General features: G+C 37.3%; 3 protein-coding genes across 3 annotated transcripts; all 3 read left to right on the top strand.

The window, feature by feature from the left end:
• Positions 1-759: 759 nt before the first annotated feature.
• LOC122314385 lies at positions 760-1,971 on the top strand. The gene has a single exon (XM_043129924.1). It carries the CDS (start codon positions 1,219-1,221, stop codon positions 1,855-1,857), a length of 639 nt encoding a protein of 212 aa, XP_042985858.1. The 5' UTR covers positions 760-1,218; the 3' UTR covers positions 1,858-1,971.
• A 3-nt stretch (positions 1,972-1,974) lies between these two features.
• Positions 1,975-2,956, top strand: LOC122312827 (transcription factor bHLH84-like). The gene is made up of 4 exons (XM_043127472.1): positions 1,975-2,211; positions 2,526-2,591; positions 2,681-2,719; positions 2,864-2,956. Exons 1-4 carry the CDS (start codon positions 1,975-1,977, stop codon positions 2,954-2,956), a joined length of 435 nt encoding a protein of 144 aa, XP_042983406.1.
• A 1,840-nt stretch (positions 2,957-4,796) lies between these two features.
• Positions 4,797-6,798, top strand: LOC122312826 (glutathione S-transferase T3-like). Its single transcript, XM_043127471.1, has 2 exons — positions 4,797-6,309; positions 6,397-6,798. The coding sequence occupies exons 1-2, from the start codon at positions 5,965-5,967 to the stop codon at positions 6,796-6,798; spliced, it is 747 nt and encodes a 248-aa protein (XP_042983405.1). The 5' UTR covers positions 4,797-5,964.
• Positions 6,799-9,112: the final 2,314 nt, after the last annotated feature.

Raw genomic sequence — 9,112 nt, 5'->3', positions numbered from 1 at the left:
AAAACCAAAAAAAAATAAAAAAAGGAAAGAAAAATGAAAAGAAGAAGAAAAGGAAGCTTCTCTTGATCTTTGTTTGGAATGAGATAGCTAGGCAGATAGCTCAGTTGTACGCGTGAAAACAGCGGGGACAATAGGTGGGAAATGGGCATGCATGAGGACCAGGCCTTCTTTCTTAATCTTTTATTTCAGGTAACTCATGTACTTCATAAAATGAATTCGAGGCTAGGTTTTTAACCCTTCACCCACGACAGATTAGTGTGACATTATCGTAGGAGCTATTGACCCACTTGGTTTTTCGTGCCAAAAAAATCCAAATTCCTGCGTTTTCTTTTCTTATATATAATCTTCTTGCTTATCATAAACATTTCTACATGTGGATGATATATACAATGATTTCTTTAACCAATTCGCCTTGATCATCAACTTCCAACTCACGGATGTACGTGTGCTAGCTGCTATATTCACTCATATGATCTGGAAGTGTACGTATACGTGCAAGTAACATATTATAGTAGTTAACATATATAGGAATCCGCAAAGCAATTACAGTTATAATCATGGCGCCTAGGAGGGTGGGGCCTAAATGAAACTGTTCCTGGCCAAACCAGCTATATACAATGTTAGTCAATGAAAAGATGACATCTCAACATCTCTAGCTACCTCTCATGAAGAGAATGATGATGATAATGAGGGGTCCATATCAGTAAGTTTCTAAGACTCGAGGAACAGCTGGCTGGGTTCATTTGGAGGGTGCACATATCCAGTAAAGAGATTTTATTGTCTTGGTTCCATATTGTATTGGGAATGTCGATCAAAGATCCATTGGAGTTTTATCATATTCAAGGGTGACTCCCCACGTTCTCCCGCTGGCCGACTTGGCCAACCTATCTATCTATTTCTTCACCAGACTTTACTCAGATTCGGCCTTTTTTAATGACAAACTTGGATACTAACTAAGCTCAGTTAGTCCCTTTCAATAATATTTCTGTGACTAGCAAATCCGATCTTTCCATGTCTAGTTTTTTTGAGTTGGTAGGTACTCACTGAGTTGTCTTGGCCCCACTCATGTAGACTGGCAATGATGAGTTAGATCTTCCTATGGGGAAGAGGTCAACCGCTAGAAAGTACTTGCTTGGGTATAAATATGTCTTCATCTCCTTCCCCACCAAGTAAACTCAGCTTCTCTTAACGCCTGATTCTTGCAAAAAGAAGAGCCTCATGGAGCCTATGGGAGCCATCTCTGAGAGAGAATGGGGCTCTCTTGGTGGCATGTATATTGCTGAGGAGTCTGATTTTATGGCTCAGCTGCTTCATAACAATGCTTCTTTACCCAATGACTTGATTGGGGATTTAAGCTTGAGAGCCCCTTCTGATTTTTGGCCTGGCTATGAGTCAAATATGAATGGTGAAGGGCTTAGTGATAGTTCATACTTTTCTTTGTATATGTCTAGCTCAAACTTTCACAGTTTTTCACAAGAAAGTAATTACAATGGTGGTAGCTCAAGCCAACAATGCTACGGCTCGAGTGATTCTCATCCAGTTTTGGCATCCAATGACAGCTCCATTTCCATGGATTTTTGCATGATGAACGTGAAAAAACCTGGCTCCTTTCTCGTAGAAGGGTATGACTGCTTGAACCAAGAAAAAAGTGACGGCAATGCAGAAGAGTCTGCTGGAAATGTGCCTGCAGCAGCTGTTCTTCATCCCGAGAAGGATTCACAGCACAGAAAAGAATCCGAGATGCCACCACCAGAATCAATCCCGGAAGAAAAGTGTAGCAACCCACCCGAGAATTCGAAGAAAAGGTCTCGGAGTTCTCGAGATGTGAGTATAATAATAAGCTTCTCACCCTCTTAATATTGCATTAGGTTTTTGCCGAGTGATCGATCGGTGTTTCATATCTGTATGGAAGGAATTTGATTCATAGATTTTACTCATCTCCATTAAATAATGTAGATAAGGAAGAAAAAGAGGATGGCGCAATCGGAAAAGAATAAGAAAATAGGCAACAATGAAGAAGATAGTAATCCTGGCATTGGTGAGCAGAGCTCCGGCAGCTTCTCCTCGGAGGATGACTGCACTGCTTCTCAAGAGGTGAATGGAGGGGCGAGTTCAGATTTGAGCAGGAAAGGTCCTGCTTCTCCTGACTTGAATGGCAAAACAAGAGCGAGTAGGGGATCAGCCACCGATCCCCAGAGCCTATATGCAAGGGTAAGTCCCTGTAAATGCAAGCACATCGACTTGGACCTTTTCGCATGTTTGCTGCCTGGGTACATGAATAATGTAGAAACAAGTCCTAAAAAATCCACGAAAATCGTTGATTAGATAAAAATAATGCAAGCTAAACATGGGTGACTATGCCAAAAAAAAAAACTTCAAAAAGGACTAGTCTTCAAAACTTGAATGAGCACATAGGAGAGAAGATGAGAGTGGTTGCGTGCAGGATGAATAACAACAAAGCTTATTCAAGACAATTTCTTCCAATAATAGAGTATAAAAGAAGATATTTCTTTCGTATCTTGCAGAAAAGAAGAGAGAGAATAAATGAGAGGCTGAGAATTCTACAGAACCTAGTCCCAAATGGAACAAAGGTAGGCCGAGTTCTCCATGAACTTCAAATATTGTTGTGTGAGTCCAAGGTGGACGCAGAATTCTCACGATTCATTCTTTGGTACTGAAGGTTGATATTAGCAAAATGCTTGAGGAAGCTGTACGTCCGGTATGTGAAATTTTACAGCTCCAAATCAAGGCACGTAACATATATATATAGCAAAACTGAATCCTTGATAATCAAGCTGCAATGCATGCTTCTGGATTCCTTTTTATTGAACTAATATTTTGTTTTCTTGTTGGGACTTTGAAGCTTTTGAGCTCTGACGATCTATGGATGTATGCTCCAATCGCTTACAATGGAATGGACATTGGTCTTGATCTGAAGATCAACCCACCGGGATAATACTATAACAGTCGGAATATGAACGAAGAGCGTGGCAACCACCATTGCTAATACCTTATAATGGCTTACATGGGCCTATCAAGCCCATTTTGAGGGGAATTTTTCAACGAAGATTCTATTAAATTTGCTCATTTCCATGAATTGCTCAGAATCTCTTTTTATGACCAATTACTGTAACCTCCTGCATGAATAAAATTTATATGTCCCATACATAAGATAATTAACTCAATTTTATCCCAACTTTGCTGTGGATATTCTCCTTAGAATAGTTTGAAGAGTGGAGAGGATGTTTGGAAATTATTTTATTGAAACTCACCGGAGTGAATTCCTGAATCCATATATAAGATAATTTCAACTAATTAATACCATGAGCGTAATATCTTGAATTGAATATTGGAAGGTGGTGAACATAATCCTAAATTAATTCGGAGGGAGATATTATTACATTTTTATAATGATTTCATGGTACTCCAATTATAACATTACCTCGTTTGTTCTTGACTTGTTGGCCCAAAAAGGTTTCAATATATCAAACCCTAAACTTCTTCTTAAAGATGTGTGCTCTTCCATGGGTTGGAATATTGAAAAGCTTCTAGCCCTTACTGACCATGCTTATGAAGGAAATTTTAGTTCCAAATCTGCTTGGAACCTTTTTAGGGATCATTACCCCTCATTCCCATTTGCTCTTTGCATATGGAATAATGTTCTACCTATCAAGGTTTTTGTCTTTGTTTGGAAATTGTGGCATAATGGCATTCCTCTAGATGATCGGATCCAATATTGTGGTATCCTTTTGGCTTCCAAATATTCTTGTTGCTCTGAGGGATTTTTAGAGATCGCCAACCATATGTCTTTGCAGACTGCATCTTCTCCAAACGGATCTTAGACCATTTTCCTCTATTTTTTGTTTCAATTTCACCACCCTTGATAATTGGAGGAATCAAGTCGCTGAGTGGTGGCTTGCCTCTAGAGGTTTAGACCAATTTTATTTTCTTGCCTTTGTCGCCTCTCATTCTTTGGGAGATTTGGATTGCAAGGAACAAAGTTAGATTCAAGCACATTTTCACTAACTCTGATACCATCATTTATAAGATCGTCAATTGGCTTAGGAATCTCAACATTCTTCTTAAGCCTGGTTCTCTTCTCCTCAACTCAAATGCTTCTATCTTTAAGTCTTTTCACATTTCTCAAATCACCATCTATGTTAAGAGACCAATCTTGGTGAAATGGAATCCTCCTCTTTTTGGGATCCTCAAATTAAATATTGATTGCACTTTCAAAGTCAACCCTGGTCCTTTTGGCTGGGTGGTATCCTTAAGTCCTCTAAGAGCATCAGCAACGGATTATTCATCTTTATCTTCATCTTTGAATTTGAAGATTATGCTCTTAAAATGTCCTGCATTGGTATATGCATATCTATAATTTTGAATAAATTGCTACAATGTTTATTTAAATATGAATAACCACTTTTCATCTTCAAATATTATTTTTATTATTCTTTCTCCCTCCCAACTCCCGACCGGCTCTCTTTTTCTCTCTTTTTCTTTCTTTTCTTTTTTCTCTTCTCTCTCTCTTTTCTCTTCTCTTCTTTCTCCATCCCCGAACGCATATACTTCTCTCTTTTCTCTCTTCTCTCCATCACCGAACGGCCTCCATCCCCGAGCGGATCTATCTTATTCTCTTCTTCTCTCTCTACCGAACAACTCTCTCTTCTTCTCTTCAATACCCATTTCACCCCTCTCTCTCGTTGCTCTGTTTTCTCTCTTGGACGCCCAAAATTTTATGTGCTTTCTTCATCAACGGAGGCCTCTTCTCTCGTCCAAAAGGTGATTTCCCCGAACCCATTTGTGGATTTTGGTTGGAGAATATTTTTCTGTATTATTTAGCCTGATTAGAAATTTTTAGGATTTTTTTTTTTAATGTGATTGCTCTGAATATTGAATTGAGAATAGAGATAGATAGAACAAACTGAGTTGGTTCTGAGGTTTGTGGTGATTTCCCCTGATTTGTATTTTAATTTGATTCTCCGAACCTTGTACATGGCATTTCGGCTGAGTTTGTTCTGAGGTTTGTGGTGATTTTCCCTAATTTGTATTTTAATTTGATTCCCCGAACCTTGTACATGGCATTTCGGTTGAGTTGGTTCTGATGTTTGTTTTGATTTCCCCTGATTTGTACATGCATTTGATTCTTGTCATCTTGTACATAGCATTTCGGTTGAGTTGGTTCTGAGGTTTGTTTTGATTTCCCCTGATTTGTACATGCATTTGATTCCCCTGATCTTGTACATGGCATTTCAGTGGGACAGCAATGGCATTTCAGCTTTGTAAATTTTTTGGGGCTTATTTGCATTCTTTAGTACTCTAGAAAGAGATTGCTTAACATTAGTATTCGGAGCTAATCATCTTAATTACGCCAGTGATGTTGAATTTGTATAAAAACCAGTTGGCCTGAAAAGTTACCCTTTGAAATAAGATGATATGATAGTTGAGCTGAGTTATTAAAATCAACTGCCTCTTTCAAAGGCTTGTGCCAACTGGGGAAGGGAATCAACAAAGCCAACACACTTGCCAACTAAACATATTCTTATGGTGTGCTGACATTCAATGTTGTTTTGTTTTGTTTTTTCAGGCTTATTTGTTTTTGGGGCTTTTTTGTTTTGTTTCTGTACTGCCTTGTTTTTTGGACATTTAATATGTTAAGTATTGAATTGCTATGCCATGTTTTTGTATGTCATTTGAGCAAAGATGCACAACATGGAAATGCATGCCTTTAGACTAGATGCACATCACTTGCATTCAGCATGTAGTAGCCATATATTTTACCTTATAATCTCCCATATGCATTGCATACATTCTTTTTCCCATGTGCTGTTTTAGTAACACTTTATCCTTCAATATTTTGTTGAAGGATGAACTGTTTAATTGATGATGATCCATTCTTCACCACACTGTTGGAAAGTGATGAAATTGATATAAACAACCCCCCTATGGGCAGTGCAAGTGTTGATGTCCAAGCGACACAACCCCAAAGGGGAAAAAGGAAACAAAAATCCCAGCGGGGTGTGTCATTTACTGCAGAGGAAGATACCATCCTCGTTTCAGCTTGGCTTAACATTAGTATGGATCCCATACGGGGAACTGACCAATCATCTACACAAATGTGGAGTAGAATTTATGAGGAGTAGAATTTATGAGTACTACTCCACATATAAAAAACTTAATTGTCAAGAACGATCTATAGCTTCTTTGACCAATCGGTGGTCAATCATTCAAAAATGCCTCAATAAATTTTGTGGTAGCTTAGCCCAAGTTGAAGGAATGCATCCAAGCGGTGCAACTGAGCAGGACAAGGTATAATACTTTTTACTGCTGTTTTGTGGTTGTAATTATTAAGTATTTGCAATGACATTAGTATTAATTGTGAAAACTATTTTGTAGATTGATAAGGCAAAAATCTTGTACCGAGAGAACCTCAAACATAACTTTACCATGGATAATTGTTGGAATCTATTGAGGCACCAACCAAAATGGCAAGCACACATGGACCTCATAAAAAAGAAAAATGGGTCAAGTTCAGGTATTACTCCAAACTCAATACCTTTAGGAGAAGAAATGGAAAATGTGCCCGTCGATTGTGAGAGACCTCCTGGAAAGAAAGCTGAAAAAGTAAGAGAGAAAGAAAGAAAATGTAACGAAAGACAAAATCTAGTAATTAAGGAGGCCTTAAGCCAAATGACAGATGATAGGAGGACTTGTATGATGGAGAGAAGAGAATCACAATTGAAGTATGAGAATGAAAGATCTGAGTTACTATTTCTTAAGAAGATAAAACTTGATTAGGAAATTAAGGTTGAAGAAGATAGATCTAACTTAGTAACTCTTAAAAAGAGAAAGGTTGATATTGAAATTATGTCCAAAGATATTGATTCGCTGAATGGTGTGCAGCAAGAGTATTTCCATAATCTTCAAATGGAGATCATTGAGGAACAAAGAAATAGGGTCATATCTCGTACATAGTTTTGACTATGGTTACTTATTTTGGGTATTTGGAAATTGTAAATATTTGCAATGACATTATTTTGGGTCTGTTTGTACTGCTGGTTGCACCAAATTCGAACATTTTTTTGTAATACTGGTTGCACCAAATTCGAACATTTTTTTGTACTACTGGTTGCTATCAATTTGCTTTGGAAACTGTTGAGAGCTGCTATGGAGCTAGTGGTTGTTGCTGTGGAGCTGCTGTGGAGTTGAATTGTGCTGCCGTGGAGCTACTGTGGAGCTAAATTGTGCTGCCGTGGAGCTGCTGTGGAGCTGAATTGTGCTGCTATGGAGCTGCCGTGGAGCTGTCGTGGAGCTGCTGCGGAGCTGCCAAGTTGTATTAAAATCAACTTTGTAGATTTTCTACTAAGTTGATTTTGATACATGGGATTTAGTAGAATTTGTATGGAGGTTCTTTTGGTTGGAAGTTGAATTTGTATGGTATATATTTTACAAACACTGAATTTATGAGTTGAATTGTCCAAGTTGTGAATTTATATGAAATTAGAAGTCACATAGAGTATGTGTGGAATATATATGGTAGATTGAATTTATTGGACTTGGATGTAGAATTTGTATGGCATATATTTTGGGAACATTGAATTTGTATGGAATAGAATTGTCTAAGTCGTGAAAAGGAATGAAATTAAACCACACATAGAGTATGTGTGGATTTTTTTGTGTTGCTGTATATATAAACATCTGTGGAATTTATTGGACTTGCTGTTTGGAATTTTTATTGAATTTATTGGAGGTGTATAGACATTAAACAGGCAAGGTCATCTACACAAATGTTGGGGACAAGAGCTTGTGGAAGTTAAAACTCACATATAGGCATAAATAACACAAAAAAAAAATAGAAACATGGGATTTCTAATCCATTTCCTGAACAGATTAGGAATTTTAGGGAAAAAAAAATTAATATTTTATTATTATTTGGTCAAAAAATGCATAATCCAATGTAGGAAATTTTGTTCATATTCAAAATCAATCTTCAAAACATGAAAATTTGCATATGAAGATGAATAATCCATTGCTAATGCTCTAATTGCTCAATTATTGCTAGTTTTTCTTGTTTTTTGGGCTTTGGTATTACTACTCTTGCAGAATTGTTAGCTCTAAAATTTGATATTAATATGTGCTATCAGTTGAGTACCCATTGTTGAATCGAACTCTCTCCTTGTTGTAAACTGGTTTAATACTGAATCCCAACCCCTGGGCAATATTTGATAATTGAGATGATATTTTATAGTTCAAGCATAATTTTCTTTTTAGTCTCAAACATGTTTACAGATAGGGTAATGCTTTAGTGGATAACCTTGTCTCATTTGGAGCCTTGGGCATGATAATTTTCTCCTCTAGTTCAAATATGTTTGGTTTGAATGCTTTGGATTGTGCATGTGCTACCATCTTTCGGCATTGACTAGTTCTTATTCCTTTACCGACCCTCTGTAATCTTCTATTATTAATTTTCTCATTTCATTTTCTTAAGGAGCTTGGTTTTGAAATTTTAATTGTAACCCTATGCTTCTTTTGTATAAGGCATTTCTCTGTCATAAATGTGAGTTATCAATAAAATTAGAGTACCGTCATCTTTCTTATTAAAAAAAATAAAGAAAAAGATTTCCACGCCATAAATAAGATCTATTGGAGTGGTGAAGGTAATCTGCATGGCAGCAGGTGTCATCTTAATGAGGGCAAAAAAAACATTTAGCGACGCTGAGCAGGGTGTTTCCATGGCCACCATATACTCTTCGTATATCAAAATTTATTTGTAGCCTTGGCATGTAAACCATGTGCGAAGCCAAGACTATTTTTTCTGCCCACGAACATCCCCTGATTATATAAATTCACATTCAGGTTTTGACATTAAGTGGTGATTGAAGTGCTGCCTTTTTAGTTCCATAATTTAATGGCACACATCATTCTGCACTCTGTCTTCTTTTCGGCAAGGGTTGGAGGATTTGAATCTTGGATTTCTTTTGTTAAGAATGTGCAGAAGAATCAAAACACAATGGTCTAATTGTGTCATTCGGGCAAGCTACTCACAGATTAGTCGTGATTCTTGTCCTGGCTATTGAAGTCAGCCCGTCTTAAAAGCTAAGTTGCAGAAGTA

This window comes from Carya illinoinensis, chromosome 6 (genome assembly GCF_018687715.1).
Source record: "Carya illinoinensis cultivar Pawnee chromosome 6, C.illinoinensisPawnee_v1, whole genome shotgun sequence".
Classification (NCBI taxonomy): Eukaryota; Viridiplantae; Streptophyta; class Magnoliopsida; order Fagales; family Juglandaceae; genus Carya; species Carya illinoinensis.
This window is presented reverse-complemented; position numbering and strand designations above follow the sequence as displayed.

Excerpts from the sequence above, each read along its gene's own strand:
- LOC122314385 (XM_043129924.1), top strand. The coding sequence starts at position 1,219 with ATGGAGCCTATGGGAGCCATCTCTGAGAGAGAATGGGGCTCTCTTGGT.
- LOC122312827 (XM_043127472.1), top strand. The coding sequence starts at position 1,975 with ATGGCGCAATCGGAAAAGAATAAGAAAATAGGCAACAATGAAGAAGAT. Across the intron at positions 2,212-2,525 it reads CCCAGAGCCTATATGCAAGG|AAAAGAAGAGAGAGAATAAA; the intron begins GTAAGTCCCTGT and ends CGTATCTTGCAG. Across the intron at positions 2,592-2,680 it reads TAGTCCCAAATGGAACAAAG|GTTGATATTAGCAAAATGCT; the intron begins GTAGGCCGAGTT and ends TTGGTACTGAAG.
- LOC122312826 (XM_043127471.1), top strand. The coding sequence starts at position 5,965 with ATGTCCAAGCGACACAACCCCAAAGGGGAAAAAGGAAACAAAAATCCC. Across the intron at positions 6,310-6,396 it reads GTGCAACTGAGCAGGACAAG|ATTGATAAGGCAAAAATCTT; the intron begins GTATAATACTTT and ends ACTATTTTGTAG.